We start from the raw sequence: 17,995 nt of genomic DNA, 5'->3' as shown, positions 1-17,995 counted from the left end.
GCAGGATCTTTCGCCACAAGTGTTGTATTGCCATGCTGGGCTTACAAATGCTCAGACAGGTTGCTCATCGCGTTGTCAGCAGTTGAAAGACACTTGTCGTCTGGGCATAGTGTGCATTTCACACGAATATTTTTGTACTTTCGAGCAATACGCTGAAAGCAATGTGAATATCACCCCAGTGGCTGAAACCCTCCGTCTTCATTTCCCGCTCCCCTTTGCACCAGCAGCTACGTCAATTCAATCTCTATGGCAACGGCACACGTACAGGTACACGCATGCACGCAGCACTTAAATAGACAGAACTTTACACCCAGGCAAACACTGCTTGGGTAACGCAGGAAAGCGCGTTCCTATAGTCTAGTAAAGTAGTGTAGTTACCAATATTATTAGTGTAATGCGTTACTTTACTTCGTTACCCAAAAAAGTAATGTAGTTACTGTAATCCGTTACTTTGTAACTCGTTACCCCCAACACTGTCCAGGATTGACCTTATAACCTCTAACTCAAAGCTCATACCTGTAGGAACAGCCTCAACTGTTAAGGTTAGCAAAAATCAAAAGGGGAATCTGTGGTACACTGACAAGAAGACAAGAGACTTCTTTTCAATTGCATGGCAGACTAGGAGAATCTTTAGTACACTAAATAAGCTGCTTAAGTGATTTTTACTTAATTGTCATCTTGACTGTCATGGTCCCAATCTGTGTGTTTTCCCTGTGATTCCGCCGGTCATCATCCCATGGACTCCAAATCCCAGCATCCTTCACTCTCCTGTCACCCATTTCCCTAGTCAGCTCCAATATTTATGTCGCGTTTCAGGCAACAGTAACCCATGTTTTTCCAACCTTCTACAAGTGAAAGTGCACTGGAACAGCAGTCAAACCAGTGACTTCCCACACCTGAACTCGTACTAGATCAATGTTTCAACAAATGGGCGATATTGTCATGTTAAAGAAAGAACATTAATACCTTAAATCACTTCCAAGTCTGCAGACTTTTAAACAAAGTAAATGCAGTTGATGTTTTAGTAATGCCTGAGTGTATCATAAGTTCAGTTTAGATCATGACCATGCATTTTAAAAACCTAAAATGACGAATGTCTATCAATTTCAAAATAGAAATATTCTTCTTCTATCTCTATTACAGCTTCTATGGACAATCTCAGTTATGATCCCTGTTATAATTATACTTCACTGGATCGTCCCTGGAGGGCCACCAATGAAAGTGGATTGTACATTTGTGATGAGTATTTCTCCTGGCATGGCTGGTACCGACTTTACTATAATGGGATGAACATTCGTATGTCAGAGGACTGTGTTAGTTCATACAGCTGTAATGCTTACGTGAATCTGTGGCTCAGTGGCGCTCACCCTCAGATTGAAGATGGAGTGGTTACCCGCCAGGTTTTTGGGTCGTATTGGAGGTACTGCTCTTATTTTATGCTCTCCATTCAAGTCAAAGCCTGCTCAGGAGGTTACTTTGTCTATGAATTGGTCTCCCCGCAGTCTTGGTGTTCAGGTTACTGCACAGGTATTGTGGCTTTATATAAACTTTGTCTTATATGTAGCCTATTACAAATAAAGATTTTTAGATGCAAAACCCTCTAAGTGCGTCTGACACTTTTTCTGGTAAATGAGCATTTTTTTTATCTAGCTTTTATATTTAGGTTCAGTTATTTCACTTTGGTGGTAATAAATAAGGTTTTTAGTCAGAAACTGAAATGCCTTATTTTCACAAATGTCACTTTTATCATTTGATTGGTATTTAACAAGTTTGACTGTCTTTCACAGCAAAACCCTCTACATGCATGTAAGCCTTTTTGTCAAAAAACATCCATTTCTTTGGACAAGACAAAGCAAAAATTAGCAAAATCACCATATAGATGCAACTCAAAACATAGCAAAAAATGAGAGTCAGAATGTATAAACGAAGAAACTCAACCAAACATTAGGGGGCGCAGTGATCATGTGCCACATTCAGGTTATATTCAGGTCCAAGTACTCACAAAGGACACAAGTCTGAGTTTATTTTGTTATTTTGCATGCCGTCATTCATCCAATTCATTTTCTGTCACTTAGAGGACTCTGCTAAAAATCTCAGCACCCCTAATGTGCCTTGCAGAAAAATCGATCGTTTAACAGATTCTGCCAACAAAGCATTATTTCTGAATGGCCTGAGGCTGGGATTTAGAAGATTTTAAGTTAAAGTATTTGAAGATCACATAATAAGTGGCAAGAGCTTTTAGTCAATATCTTTTTTTTTTTGAAGGTCATTTAGCGGGTTTTTCATCTGAGCTCCACAAATCTTTTACTGTTTTAATTCATGTTAAATTTCCTGTCTTTCAGATATCAACACTTTGACCGAGGCAGATCTCTTAACAAATCCAACTGGATACAGCACAACTCTGTGTAGGTTGCATACAGTTGATAAATTAAAAATGTGCTACGTATTTGCTGTTTACTGTAATGTGCATTAAATTGTGTTGTCGTATGTTCAAGATATTTTTTTTCCAAAATGCATCAGAACCTAAGACATAAACCTTTATAAAATTTCTAAAATGGGACGAAAATGGAATGAAGCTAAAAAATGCTGGAGGTTTAATGTTCATGTGTTTCTGGACTTTACAGCTTCCACCATCACCAGTTATGACCCATGCTATAACTACAAAACCCTTGACAATGAATGGAGAAACACACGCACTTACTGGGGCGTACAATATGATGACACCATGACCGAATGGGACGGCTGGTATCGACTCTTTATTAATGGCATGAATGCTGAGATTCCTGAGTGGTGTCTGAATGATATGACATGTGGAGGTTACAGTCCTCTGTGGCTCAATGACTCTCATCCACGTCTAGAAGATGGAGTTGTTACTCTTGAAGTCTACAGCAGCTCTAGATACGGACAGTGCAGTTCATACAGATCCAACTCAATTGAAGTCAAAGCTTGTCCTGATAATTATTATGTCTATAAACTCACCAGGCCAAGTGTGACAATCCCAGCCCCTGTATATTGTGCAGGTACACAAGCATTTCCATTGATTCTTATTTTCAACTTTTTTGTTGATGGTTCTAATACAAGAAGAAACAGACTATTGTGTCATTAAATATTTCTTACTTTGTAATCCAAGCAAATAATTTGTTTTTCCTTTATACATTTTTTAAACTCATTTTTAGTTGCTTTCACCACTCCGAGTATCGACCCATGTGACAGCTACACCAGTCTGGATGATTCTTGGAGATCCACCAGCAATTATTATTATTATTATTATTACTATAGTGCTGTGTGTGACTATAACATGAACTGGAACGGCTGGTATAGACTTTACTATCAAGGACAAGATGCTCAGATGCCTGAGTCATGTGTAAATTATGGCTCATGTGGTACTTCTCAACCACTGTGGCTCAATGGTCGTCACCCACAGCTGGAAGATGGAGTGGTCACCCGGAAGATCTGTGGCTCTACTGGGAATGACTGCTGTGGTTACACATCCCATCCCATACGAGTAAAAGCTTGTCCAGGAAATTACTATGTCTATGAATTTGTCAGTCCAACATCTTGCTCTGCATACTGCACAGGTAAAGACATTTACAATTTTACAACTACTAACTCTCTAGTTTACATTTGAAAATAATTGGTGGTTACAGTATGTGCATGTTTTACAGAGGTTAGAGACCTCCACCCCCTAACAACTTTATCAACTACAACCACAGAATCCACTACACCTGTGCCCATCACTGGTAAAGTACTCTATTATTATATTGACACAGAATATAGAGGTGCAGAATATTTGTTTCCTGCAACTTGTTTCATTTAGTCATACATTTATATCCTGCAGCAACGATAGGTATATATTCTCTAAAAAACATGCTGGAAATGTTCTTCACAGCGATGCCATAGAAGAGCCATTTTTGGTTCCTCAAAGAAACATTTTTTTTATAAAAGAACAATTTATTTTAATCTGTCAAGCACCTTTATAACAGTTTAGTTCTTTAAAAAAGTTTAATTTGAAGGTGTAAAAAAAACTCAATTTCAAAACACAAAGAGAAGCTAGCCACCACAACGAAGGGAGCAAACAAGAGGTCTTCTCGGGTCCAAAGAAATGTACCCAACCCGAAAATCCAACCTGAGACAAACCAAAGAAAATTGGACCTGAGTCCGACCCTAACCAGTGGCAATTTGCATGTGCAGTCTTCATCCCTGCATATGCAGTCGCCCTCTTGGCCGCGCATCACCACGCATCACTCGCGGATATCCGAAAATGGGTAAATAGGTGGGATGTGGGTGAACCTGAGGTGACTGGTTGCTGAAACCACGCCCCCCTAGCTCAATTCTAGTGACGCCAGTGGCGGTTTAACCGTCACTCAAGTGGCTATGCCCTTAATTATGCAGAACTTTAAAGCTATATATAATTTAAACGGATGAGTTACAAAACAATTCACCCCCTCACAGTTGTCACGAAGGGCAAAATAAGTATATAGACCAAAAAATGTCTTGTATCAGGCTGTAAACATACTATTTTCTACTGTAAAGTTGGCCATTTTAAAATGGAGGTCTATGGGAATTGACTCCCTTTTGGAGTCTGCCTCTAGCGGCCAGTCAATGAATTGCAGTTTAAATCACTTCCATATTGGCTTCATCAGAGAGATCAGAAGGTTGCCCCTCGATGTGAACAGTCAGCTAAAATCTTTTTATTTTATTTACTGTTTTTTACATAAGATCATCCTACATAAAAAAAACATTATGTGAAAATATAATCTTCATAATTTTAATATTGACCAAGTAAGACCATGTCAAAGACTGAAATCAATATGAAATCATATTTATTTGACTTTTAAAAGGTGTTTTGCATTTTCAAACAGCTTCCAAAATTTTGTTACAGTTACATTTACCAGTCTGAGTATCGACCCATGTGACAGCTACACCAGTCTGGATGATTCTTGGAGATCCACCAGCAATTATAATTATTACTATTACTATTATTACTATAGTGGTATGTGTGACTATAACATGAACTGGAATGGCTGGTATAGACTTTACTATCAAGGACAGGATGCTCAGATGCCTGAGTCGTGTGTAAATTATGGCTACTGTGGCACTTCTCAACCAATGTGGCTCAATGGTCGTCACCCACAGCTGGAAGATGGAGTGGTTACCCGGCAGGTCTGTAGCTCTTCTTGGAATGACTGCTGTGGTTACACATCCCATCCCATACGAGTAAAAGCTTGTCCAGGGAATTACTATGTCTATGAGTTTGTCAGTCCATCGTCGTGCTCTGCATACTGCACAGGTAGAGACATTTACAAAATTTTACAACTACTCGCTGTTTTACATTTGAAAATGATTGATGGTTACGGTATGTGCATGTTTTTCAGAGGTTAGAGACCTAAACCCCCCAACAACTTTATCAACTACAACGACAGAATCCACTACACCTGTGCCTATTACTGGTACAGTACTCTACTATTATATTGACACAGAATATAGAGGTGCAGAATATTTGTTTCCTGAACCTTGTTTCATTTAGTCATTCATTTTTATTCTGCAGCTACGATAGGTATATATTCTCTAAAACAACATGCTTGAAATGTTATTTACAGATATGCCATAGAAAAGCCATTGTTGGTTCCTTAAAGAAACATTTAGTTCTATAAAAGAACAATTTCTTTTCATTTAAAGAACCTTTTTCACCAACCTTTTATGGAACCATACAGACAGAAATCGTAATTTATAGTATTGTCAAGCACAATAAGTAACAGTTTAGTGCTCTAAAAAAGTTTCATTTGAAGGTTTAAAAATGAAGAAAGGCTCAAATTTATTCAAGGTCTAATGTGGGTTTTTAGTGCCATCTTGCAAATTGCAACTAACCTCAATTTCGAAACACAAAGAGAAGCTAGCCGCCCCAAGACAAACATGTCATCGTCAAACAAAGCAACGTAGGGATGAAACTAGAGGTCTTCTCGGGTCCAAAGAAATGTACCCAACCCGAAATGACTCAAATCACTTTTTACCCGAACGCAACGTGCATGAATCAAATTTTTTAAAAACCCAACCTGAAACAAACCTGAGCAAATTGGACCTGAATTCGACCCGAACCAGTGGCAATTTGTATGAGCAGTATGCATCCTTGCATGCACCAGTCAGACAGAAAGAAACTTTGGTGACCTCACAACCAACTTGGCCCGATGCTCCATTTATTTTCCTTTTTTATCTGACAACAACCCCAAGGTAACCGCTAAAATGTGCATTCAAAATTAATTGACAGTTGTCTCAACGAAAATTAACCTACCGCCAGTCACTCGATGTTGCAAACTTTCTTGGCAAACAAAGGAGGAAGGCGCTTGGAAAAGGACTCGATGCAAACGCATGAGATAGTTTGGGACACCACAGGTCCATTTGGCAAAAAATACATTAATTTTAAATTACCTGATGCCGCTATCATTATACCCAACCCATGTCTAAGGCACACATGAAACTTTTAGACCTGAACCCGCTCGGGACTAAGTGGACCTGTGGAGACCTCTACATAAAAAGTGTTGGAAGACATCTGAGCTTTGTTTTTAATTTATTAACAAGCATATAAATGTCTTCAAATAATGTAAGTGCAAGTATTTTGTATTTATGCTTTATATAGGTTTATGTCGTATAAAAATAAATGAAGGATACATTCTGGAAAATGCTGGGTTCCCCTTCGTCGCTATGGGAACGCCCTCTGCGTGATTGCCGCTGAAGCACGTATGTCAAATCAATCCAATGGTCAAGTGACACGTCATAGGCGGGTGATGTGGGAACCAGGAAGCTATAAAAAGAGCACCCGGCAAGCCGACTTCAGCTCTTTGTGCCTCAGCAAGCGAGTGTGTGTCATTATCATGTCCAAGTCCAAACAAAGTTTTAAGGAGTGTGCTCCCCGTGTCCTTGTTTCATTACGAGCAAGGACTCGCACCGTCTTTGTGTTATGTGCCTCGGGGCACAACACGCACGATTATCTCTTGAGAGAAGTGGTTGTGCACATTGTGAAAGGATGCTGCTCTGGACATTGCGCTCGCGGCTGGCACTCTTCGAGGAGGGTGGTGAGCCGCGTGTTCCCTACGGTTCTGGCCCCGCTGTTGCCGAGGCAGAGCGGAAGCTGCGATCATGGGGATCACCACTAGATCTTGCGGACGAGATTGAGACGGGTCTTCCCCTTTCTCAGCCTTCACCCGCGGGATCTAGTGCCCCGTCTTTGGATTCGGAAGCCCACCCTGCGGTTTCTTCCTCCCAGGGCGGGAGCCCAGATCTGCATTTATCGTCGTCCGAGGAAGTCGATATTATGTCTGTGGATGTGGTGGACGCTGAGGAGCCTTCTTATTCGTCCCCCGCGTTCAATGATTTAATGGAGGTTGTCACTAATGCCGTGGCTTGCTTAAAATAAGACTGGCCAGCGGAGACACAGAGCATCCTCAGAGCATGTTAGACGAGCGTTTTTTAAAAACAGAAACCTCAACCTTTGCGGCGCAACATGACTTTCTTTCCTGATCTCCACAGAGAGCTGTCGAGATCATGAAAAGCTCCATATTCAGCCTGTGTTCACACCCCTCACGCCACCATGTATTCCAACATTGTGGGGATGGGTGAACACGGATATTTAAAGACATCACCCCGGGTGAAGCAGACGCTTGCGAGCAATCTCTCCCCCGCCGCGGCATCATCATTGAAGTCGCCTTCGCTTCCCGATCAATGGGAGCTCTGGTAGCCACAGAACGTCATTTATGGCTTAATCTGTCCGAGCTTAGATCCGCAGATAGAGCTTTTCTCTTAGACCCGCCTGTTGCGCCCTCCGGTCTCTTTGGCGATGCCGTTAATACTGTCGTCGAGAGATTTGCGGAGGCTCGTAAGCAATCGGCGGCGTTCGCACGCTATCTCCCCCGACGTGCTCTGGATTCTAGGGCTGCTGGGCACGAGCAGCCATCTACATCATATAGAGCATCGCAAAAGCAAAGTGTTGCCACACGTGGTCCCCTCCAAAAAATTGGGGCTCGGGCGGTCGCACTCAGACATCATCTAAGCAGAAAACAGACCTGAGGGCTGTTATTATGGCGAGGAAGTTTCGGCAAAAAAGAAGTCCTGAGGGATGTAGTGTCATATTTCCGAGGGCAGCCCAGTCGGGGAGAGCCGGCAGTCACCTCAGCACACTTGCCTGTCTCTCCTCAATGCCCTCAATGCCAGTGTGTTAACCCCGCCGCAGTGTGTGTTTCGGGGCACAGCTGCTCCCCATTCTTGTGTGTCTCGTGCGTGGGGCACGCAACACCTCTCTCCGAGGAGGGAGGCATTAATATCATCCAGGTTGAACCCTGCCAGTTTGGTTCAGGGCACCGGGAAAAGTTTAACTAGTACACCAAAAGCCAGTCTCGAGAGGCTGGTCCCCCTTATAGAAAATTTGTCAGCGTGGAAACTCCTGCCAAACGTGTCTCAGTGGGTTCTGCAAATAATAGAAAAAGGCTACAAAATTCAGTTTTGCAACCAGCCGCCCCAATTCAACGGCGTGTTATCTACCATAGTGGGTGCTGGGCAGGCTCTAATAATGGAACGAGAAGTAGAAACTCTCTTGTGCAAGGAAGCCATAGAATATGTTCCTCCTCACGACAGGGAGTCAGGGTTTTACAGCCGCTATTTCATAGTTCCAATGAAAGACGGGGGGGTTACATCCTATTTTAGATCTACGTCATCTAAACCGGTCTGTTGCAAAATTAAAGTTCAAGATGTTAACTATAAAGCAGATCGTCACACAAATCAGATCCGAGGACTGGTTTGTGACAATAGATCTAAAAGACGCATATTTTCACATATCTATCCTCCCGCAACAGGTGAGGTTCGCCTTCGGTGCCGTGGCTTACCAATATCGGGTTCTCCCTTCTGGTCTATCTCTGTCACCCGTACATTTACAAAGTGCATGGATGCAGCACTGGCTCCATTACAACTCCGGGGCATCCGTGTCTTAAACTACATAGACGATTGGTTAATTTTAGCCCAACCAGAGAGTATGGCAGCGCAGCATCAAGATGCTGTGCTGACCCACATTAGATAACTGGGGTTAAGGCTAAATGCAAAGAAAAGCTTGCTCTCTCCAGTCCAGAGGACAGCTTTTCTTGGCATTATATGGGATTCAACAACGATGCAGGCACATCTCTCCCCTGCTCGTGTGGAATCCATTCTTTTGGCTGTAGGCAGAGTGAAGTTAGGCCAGTCACACACTGTAAAACAATTTAAAAGGTTGTTTGGGGCTCATGGCAGCAGCGTCCAATGTGATACCCCTTGAGCTGCTTCACATGAGACCGCTACAGTGGTGGCTCAAAACCAAAGGTTTTCCCAGAGGGGCAACACGTTCCGTCTGATCAAGGTCACGCGCAGATGTCTTTGTGCCTTAGATCTGTGGAAGAGTCCATGGTTTATCTCCCAAGGACTGGTGTTGGGGGCTCAGTTTCGTCGCGTTACGCTGACAACGGATGCTTCCCTCACAGGCTGGGAAGCAACTATGGAGGGCCATTTGGCTCATGGAGTATGGAGCGCCAAACATCTCAGCTGGCACATAAATTGCCTAGAGATGATGGTGGTGTTTTACGCCCTGAGGTGTTTCATCTCTCACCTGCGGGGCCATCACGTGTTAGTCTGGACAGACAACATGTTGGTAGTCGCGTATATCAACCACCAGGGGAGTTTGCTTTCATGCCCTTTGTACAAATTGGCGCGGCATATCCTTCTGTGGACACAGGGGAAGTTGCTGTCCCTCAGAGCAGTGTACATTTCCAGGTGTCTGAATCAGGGGGCAGATGTCCTGTCGAGACAGAGGCTGAGGCCCGGGGAGTGGAGGCTCCACCCTCAGGTGGTGGAGTCCATTTTGACGAGATTTTACCAGGCGAAAGTGGATCTGTTTGCGTCCAGAGAGACGACACACTGTCCGCTATGGTTTTCTCTCACACACCCAGCACTGCTGTGGCTGGATGCCATGGTTCAGCCGTGGCCGAGGCTATGCTGTACGCTTTTCCCCTGATCGCTCTGCTCCCGGGAGTTCTGGAGAGGGTCCGTCGCAACAACGTTCGTTTGTTGCTAGTAGCCCCACTCTGGCCGAACCGAATATGGTTCTCGGACCTGGTGTCCTTCCTCGATGGCTCACCTCGAGAAATACCCGTCAGGAAGGATCTCCTTTCTCTGGCGAGTGGCTCGATTCTTCACCCCCGCCCAGAGTTATGGAAACTGTAGGTCTGGCCGCTGAGGGGGCCAGGCTCATAGAATCTGGTCTTTCAGCCGAGGCTGTTGAGACAATTCTTCACTCCAGAGCTCCCTCCACGAGGAAGCTTTATGCCTTTAAATTGAGAGTTTTTACTTCCTGGTGCAGCAAGTACCTGCATGACCCTGTGAACGGCCCAATTGGTACAGTTTTGGAGTTTCTGCAGGAAAAGTTCACCGCAGGGTTATCTACTTCTACGCTGAAGGTGTATGTGGCGGCCAACTCGGCCTACCATGTCTCTTTGGTCGGGCAGTCCCTTGGGAGAGACCCACTGGTGGTTCGCTTCCTTCGTGGCACTCGGAGGCTGAGGCCTGTAGTCCGACCCAGGATTCCAGCTTGGGACCTGGCCGTTGTGCGGGAAGGTCTGTCCATGGCTCCATTTGATCCCATTGAGACTGTTCTAGTCAAGTTTGTGGCACTTAAAACAGTACTTCTGTTGGCAGTCACTTCTCTAAGGAGAGTGGGCGACCTTCAGGCCCTGTCGGTTTCCCCTATGTGCCTCGAATTCGCGTTGGGGATGGTTAAGGCTTTCTTGCACCCAAGGCCCAGCTATGTGCCTAAGGTACCGACTAATGTGCCACGGCCTGTCGTACTTCAGGCCCTTTGTCCTCCCCCATTTAGGGATAGGAATCAGGAAAAGCTTAACTTGGTGTGTCTAGTGCGAGCACTCGATGCCTATGTTCACAGATCTTCTTTGTGGAGGAGGTCTGAGCAACTCTTTGTGTGCTTCGGGTCGCCCAAGAAAGGCCTTCCGGTGACCAAGCAGACACTCAGTAAGTGGATAGTTGAGGCTATCTCTCTGGCTTATTAGACCACTGGACGGCCTTCACCTATCGTCGTCAGGGCTCATTCTACTCACGGTATGGCAGCCTCCAAGGCCTTGTGGCTAGGGGCTTCAATGCTGGATGTCTGTGATGCGGCAGGCTGGTCCTCTCCGCTCACAGTCGTTCGGTTCTACGAGTTAGATGTTGGTGCTACGCCTGGAGCCCAGGTGCTTATGTCTTAGCTGTGCACATTTCTACACACAGACAGGCACTTGGTAGTATGGTGTTTTGGTACATCGTTCCCATAGCGTAGCTTCAGCGATGCAGCTCGAGTTCCCACGAAGGGGAATGTCTCGGGTTATGAATGTAACCATTGTTCCCCAAGAAGGGAACGAGATGCTGCGTCTCCCTGCCATACTCCCTACATCCCTGTCACGCCTTGCTTCGGCACAATCTAGCTGAAGTCGGCTTGCCGGGTGCTCTTTTTATAGCTTCCTGGTTCCCACGTCACCCGCCTATGACGTGTCACTTGACCATTGGATTGATTTGACATACGTGCTTCAGACGCAATCACGCAGATGGCGTTCCCATAGGGTAGCTTCCGCGACGCAGCGTCTCGTTCCCTTCTCGGGGAAGAATGGTTACATTCATAACCCATGATGTTTTTTTAACCCATGATTAGGTCAAATATGAATTGTATATAGGTACAGTACAGTGTTAAATCAACATTTAGGAACCTGCATGTGAACAGCCAGTTAAAGTCATTTTATTTGTGATTTACTGTTTTTTACATAAGATCATCATTAAATATTGACGGAGTAAGACCATGTCAAAGACTGAAATCAATGTGAAATCATATTTGTTTGACTTTTAAAAGGTGTTTTGCATTTTCAAACAGCTTCCAATATTTTGTTACAGTTACTTTCACCAGTCTGAGTATCGACCCATGTGACAGCTACACCAGTCTGGATGATTCTTGGAGATCCACCAGCAATTATAATTATTACTATTATTACTATGGTGGTATGTGTGACTATAACATAAACTGGAACGGCTGGTATAGACTTTACTATCAAGGACAAGATGCTCAGATGCCTGAGTCGTGTGTAAATTATGGCTACTGTGGCACTTCTCAACCACTGTGGCTCAATGGTCGTCACCCAAGGCTGGAAGATGGAGTGGTCACCCGACAGGTCTGTACCTCTTCTTGGAATGACTGCTGTGGTTACACATCCCATCCCATACGAGTAAAAGCTTGTCCACGGAACTACTATGTCTATGAGTTTGTCAGTCCAACGTCCTGTTCTGCATACTGCACAGGTAGAGACATTTACATTTTTACAGTTACTATCTGGTTTACATTTGAAAATGACTGGTAGTCATATAAAATGCAATTCTTCCAGAGGTTAGAGACCTAAACCCCTCAACAACTCCATCAACTACAACAGAATCCACTACACATGTGCCCATTACTGGTAAAGTACTCTACTATTTAATTGACACAGAATATATGGGTGCAGAATATTTGTTTCCTGATTTTTAAAAAGTGTTTTGTATTTTCAAACAACCTCCAAAATTTTGTTACAGTTGCCTTTAACAGTCCGAGTATCGACCCATGTGATGGTTATACCAGTCTGGATGATTCTTGGAGAGCCACCAGCAATTATTATAACTTATACAATAACTATGGACAGTGTGTATAACCCAGAATAGATGGAAACTCTTTCAGTATTGTTAAAAAAGCATCCCATTGTGAGACCACAATAAGGTTCATGATAAAATGCCATTTTTGCTAGGGAAAGGATTGCTGCCTTGAAGAGAATAAAATATAACACAGTTTTGATTCATTTTTAATTGTTTCAGTCAAAACATAATTCCCATAGCCCCTTCATGTCACTGCATAGTTTTGATGAGTTCACTATTATTCTAAATAATGGAAACTGTATATTAAAAGTGACACTAAACTTTACGTTATTCATTACTGACCCCTGCACTGAAATCAACTGCACCGAAGAAGAATGGTGTGGAGAGAAAGATGGGATCTATGGCTGCTTTTGTAACCATCCCAGATCTGACCCTGACTCTTATGGTTGAATGTTTTCTATTTACTTCAATAAAAACTAGATTACCTTTCCTGAATTATAATGTAGTTTTATATGAAATATTTTTTTTCTTTTATATCAGATTCTTTTGAAATTTGTGAGAGCAGTTCCGGCTTCCTCTCCTTATCCCGTTGTCAGCTTTTTGAGGATGGTTTTATTGCTGAAATCCTTCACCTCCGCGATGCTCGTTGCAAAGGAACAGTCCAGAATGGCAGAGTGGAGTTCCATTTTGATAACAATAATATGTGTGGTACAAATCTTATGGTAGGTTAGATTAAGAGTGAAAACATTGTGTATTTATAAATCCTCCTTAAGATCTACTTCATAATAATTCACCAATCTCTTTTTGTCAATTAGTCATTTGAGTGATTTAAAGGGGGGAGGGTTAAAAAATATTTTATAATTAGGTCATAAATGCTGTCATCATTGATTCATATTTAATATCATTGAGTTAGATATAATTTTTGGAGATGAGCTTTTAAGAAATATAAGCTAAAGCACTTTTTTTGTCATCTACTTGTGAAATTAATACATTTAAATTTGTATGCCACTACTATACAGGCTAATGGCACTCATTTCATCTATGAGAATATTATTTTGGGGGAAGTGAAGTCAACTCAACTCATCAGCAGGAAGAGTCATCTAAACCTGTCTTTCTCCTGCATATATTCACAAACCCAAACCCTTTCCATGAACACACAGATCAACCCTCTGGAGAGGTAAGACTCACTTCAGGGAACATACACTATAAAACATTTATTGGATTTTTTAAAATTGTTTTGTCAACTAATATTTTTTTTAAGACAAACTACCAGGTAACTTATATTTTTAAGTTGAACCATCTTTTTATCAGTGCAGTATGTTTTGGAACAAGTAATGTTTTAATTGAACTAAAGAGGGAGCAGAACACCAGATGTAGTCATCAAGCCAAATATTGAATTCATACAAAGAAATCAGAACATTTAAGTATACAAGTTGAGTCATAATAACTAAAGTGAAATGACACAAATTTTGTGTCAATAGCCTTAGAAATCCCCTTACTGATAAAAATGCTGATGTGTCAATTTTCCCCCACGGTATATGCAATATATACAATAAAGGCAATCAAATTCATCCTTATTTGGCCAAACTATGTGCTGAAACAACCAAGCAATTTTTATATTGTTTAGCAAATACTGTAAAAAGTGAAAAGTTGGATCAACTGAAAAAAATTGGTAACACTTAAAAAAGTATGTTTATTCAACTTTAAATTTTTACCTGAAGTGAAATTTTAAGATGAAGAAAATCTTACATTTTGTAGATGTTACCAATTGAAGTATTTTTTTTAAGTCGATCAAACTTGAACTTGGTTTTAAAAAGTCATTTGAACTTACTATTTTATATACTGTATCTTGACTACACTGTATAAAGTGAAAAGTTAGTTAACTTTCAAAATAATGTATAAATAAGTTAAGCAATTTTATTTTAGTCAAGATATATAAAATAGTAAGTTAAAATAACTTGTAACGCCATGGTTGATATAAATAAAATTTAAGGCAACCAGAAATTGTTTACAGTGATCAATTATGTATTGTAAAAAGTTGATCAAACTTTTGATCAAAATGATTTTGATTGGTATGATTTAACATAATGTGTGTGTTCCAGATCCACTTAACAAAAAAGTTAAAAAAAAACAATTTTAAGCTGTTTTTTATAAGTTATGTTAACTAATCGCAAGTAAAACATTATAACTTCCGAAACTAAGTTGTTTTAACTTCATGCTGTTTTATTGACAGTGTAGGTTATGAGATGTATTTTTTCTTTTAGGTTCCTTTGACTAAAAGTTATTTGGGATCCAAAAATAGTTCTATGGCCCCCTTTATTTTTAAGAATGAGGTTGTATAGCATGCTCTCATATGTTTTTTTTACCATAACCATATAATGTTTACCCTGAACATTTCAACAGCCATTTGCACAGGACAATTCCTACAGGTGAAGGCACATATAAGGTCAGGATGGTTCCGTATCAGGATCCGGACTTTTCCCAACCCTTTACTGGTAGTGTGAATATAGAGGTGGATGAGCCAATTTATGTGGAACTTAAAGTGGAGGGAATTGATGAGCAACAGTTTGCATTACTGATCGACACATGTTGGGCAACACCTGTGAATGACCCACTTTATAATGTCCGATGGGATCTGCTTGTTGGGGAGTAAGAAAATTGTATTCCTTAAAATTAAATGAGTAGACAATGTTTTCAGTTATTTTGTAGCATCTTGAATTAACATGAATTTAAGAAATGACAATATTATCCAATATTCTCAGGTGCCCCAATCCAAAAGATGACACAGTTGTTCTGCTGCAGAATGGTGTCTCTACATCAAGCCGTTTCTCCTTTAGGATGTTTACCTTCACTGAAAACTTTGAAAAGGTCTTCTTGCATTGCTCCATTCACATTTGCCTTTTAATGGGTAATGACTGCTCAGCGGTGAGTTTGTGAAACCCTTTTAATCTTCAAATCTCGACTGTAGAAAAAATGGCCAAACAAATGGTCCCTAGCTGTCACTGGGATGGTACTCTTTCACGTTTGCACATACAGTAAAGAGTTCATATTAGTACCTCAGAGTGGTACCAAAGTGTGCATAATGTATTAGTACCTCAAAGGTATACCAAATACATGTCTGTATAAATGGTACCTAAATAAACTTTTTAAAGGGAACTGCCCCAGTGACAGCTTGGAACCATTTAATGCAACATAATCTAAACACAATGTTAGACTGCTTAAGTTATGTGATTGGTATGCTTTATTTAAATCTTTATCACTTCGAAACATCTTGAAGGTATATAAATGTACATCATGTTTATTGTCTTTTAGCACTGTGAGTCTGGTTACCATAGAAGACCCAGGTCTGTGGACTTTCATGACAGCTCGTCCATATCTATGGGTCCTCTGATCTGGTCCTAAAACGACTACAGGGAATTTTTTACCTTTGGGAAACTATTTTCACGTATATATATTCAACTTAATTAATTTTGTTTTCATCTTTACATAGTTTGTTCATTATATATCGCTGTTCACTGATACATACCAAGTGAAAGTGTCTGGAGCTTTAGTGTTTTTTTTGATTCATGCCTTTATCTTTGATCTCTTGTGGTACATTTTGGTTTCACAAACAATAGAAATCATTTCATAACTGTTATTGACATTGTTAAATTTCTGATTCATGATTACTGTTATGAATTTATAATAAAGTGATGTAAAGAGCGTGCTGCAATATGTTGTTTTGGTATTGTTACATTTGTTGTGTTTAATAGGGAATATAATACATGGTTAGTTGAGTTATTTCAAACATTAACCAGCAGGTGACACTCTTACCAAATCCACCAAAGTCTTAATGCTTTTTTGATGTCTTTATGGCTCTCTTAGGTATAAGCTCACAGGTAATATGCACTGACTACAATTTTATCTGTTATTAATATGTGTTGATCCTTTTGTGGTAATATTTTGTAGTCATTCTCCTAATGGCCTATAAGCTTCAGTTTCTACTCCGAACACACCAGTACAACATGCATACAAAATTTTTAATGCATCTTTAATAAAATAATTGAATAAAGAGCCAAGATACAGTTGTTTAAAGTTGAAATGATTTTTGGTTGCTACTGTATAACGAATTGATCTGAGATGCAATTTTTTTTTTTATTCAACCATGGGTTGAAACAACCTATAGAGCTAGTGTATCAATCCAAGTTTTAGCTCTATCTATCTGCAGATCAACTGATTGTAGTGGTGGCTCGTGACTGCTCATCCGAGGGGCGCAAATTGAAAATATGTGTTCGGGGTGTCATATCAAAATATGTGTTTGTTGCGTCACGTGAAACGTGCGCCACGCATTTTGTCAAAATAAGTGCCTGCTGCACATATGATAAAAGAGACGCTCAGGTTTACAAAATACATGCAAGACACTCCTTTAACAGTAAACTCTGATTGCGCATGAGATTATGCGAATATCTGGCAAATGCAAGTGTCTCTTTTATCATAAACCCTTTCGTGATGCACATAGGATCACTCGACGCGCAGAACACATTTTGAAATTATGAACCACACACGGCAGGCTACATACATGTTGTGACGAATTTCGCATCGAGTGCCCTCGAAAAAAGAAGTCCCCACCGGCCGCCACTGATTGATTGATTAGTTGCTTGCTATGTGTAAGTGTGTATAGATCACTAAAGACTTTTTAACATTTTCATTAATGTTATGTATACCATTATTTTTCTAGTTTCTCTAGTTTCTGGTTTATCTGGTTTGTTTATTTGTTTCAGATTTTACAAACTACTAGAAAGCTTTTGTGGTAATATTGTTTCCTCTCCTCTGAACTGCCCTGCCCCTGTGCACAAGTGAATGCAGAGTGCTTTGTGAATAATTGGGGGATAAAAATGGGGTTTACTGCTGCTTCTGTAACATGCCCTGACCTTGACTTATGGTTTCATTCATCCTGATGTATAAATTCTTGAACTCAGTACTATGATTTACTTTTTAACCCTTTCAATAACATTTGATTCTTTTGCCTAATTTTAATTCATTTCATATGATCTTCACAAAATCCTTTGGTAACCCATGATATGAGGTTTAAGATGGAGTCTCCCTATTGAAAACATACTGTATGTTTCTAATTATATTTATATCTCACCTCAGTAAAAACAGATCAGGGACAGATGAATCATTTCAAGTTGTTGGTTCTCAGGTGTGAAAGAGTGAAGAGGAACCAGCATACTGTATATTTGTAGACATTTGTAGACATTGTGTTGTGCCAGCATTAATTTTCCTCCATTATCCTCATGATCGGCTTGGACCTCATAATAAAACAAAATCATGTATTCAGCTT

General features: G+C 40.9%; 1 protein-coding gene across 1 annotated transcript in view; it reads left to right on the top strand.

Annotated features, from left to right (window-relative positions):
• The window catches only part of LOC129421245 (uncharacterized), a 39,549-nt gene extending 22,734 nt beyond the window's left edge, over nucleotides 1-16,815 (top strand). Inside the window, exons 29-43 of the mRNA XM_073866501.1 lie at nucleotides 1,144-1,527; nucleotides 2,343-2,405; nucleotides 2,625-3,020; nucleotides 3,177-3,578; nucleotides 3,666-3,740; nucleotides 4,883-5,290; nucleotides 5,376-5,450; nucleotides 11,947-12,348; nucleotides 12,432-12,566; nucleotides 12,983-13,117; nucleotides 13,213-13,394; nucleotides 13,692-13,849; nucleotides 15,076-15,321; nucleotides 15,435-15,597; nucleotides 15,985-16,815. Of these exons, the coding sequence (XP_073722602.1) occupies nucleotides 1,144-1,527; nucleotides 2,343-2,405; nucleotides 2,625-3,020; nucleotides 3,177-3,578; nucleotides 3,666-3,740; nucleotides 4,883-5,290; nucleotides 5,376-5,450; nucleotides 11,947-12,348; nucleotides 12,432-12,566; nucleotides 12,983-13,117; nucleotides 13,213-13,394; nucleotides 13,692-13,849; nucleotides 15,076-15,321; nucleotides 15,435-15,597; nucleotides 15,985-16,074 (3,314 nt within the window). The 3' untranslated portion in view covers nucleotides 16,075-16,815. The remainder of the gene's footprint in view (nucleotides 1-1,143; nucleotides 1,528-2,342; nucleotides 2,406-2,624; nucleotides 3,021-3,176; nucleotides 3,579-3,665; nucleotides 3,741-4,882; nucleotides 5,291-5,375; nucleotides 5,451-11,946; nucleotides 12,349-12,431; nucleotides 12,567-12,982; nucleotides 13,118-13,212; nucleotides 13,395-13,691; nucleotides 13,850-15,075; nucleotides 15,322-15,434; nucleotides 15,598-15,984) is intronic.
• The last annotated feature ends 1,180 nt before the right edge of the window (nucleotides 16,816-17,995 follow it).

Source organism: Misgurnus anguillicaudatus, chromosome 4 (genome assembly GCF_027580225.2).
Source record: "Misgurnus anguillicaudatus chromosome 4, ASM2758022v2, whole genome shotgun sequence".
NCBI lineage: Eukaryota > Metazoa > Chordata > Actinopteri > Cypriniformes > Cobitidae > Misgurnus > Misgurnus anguillicaudatus.
Note: the sequence above shows the minus strand (reverse complement) of the source record. Positions and strands in the feature narration are given on the sequence as shown.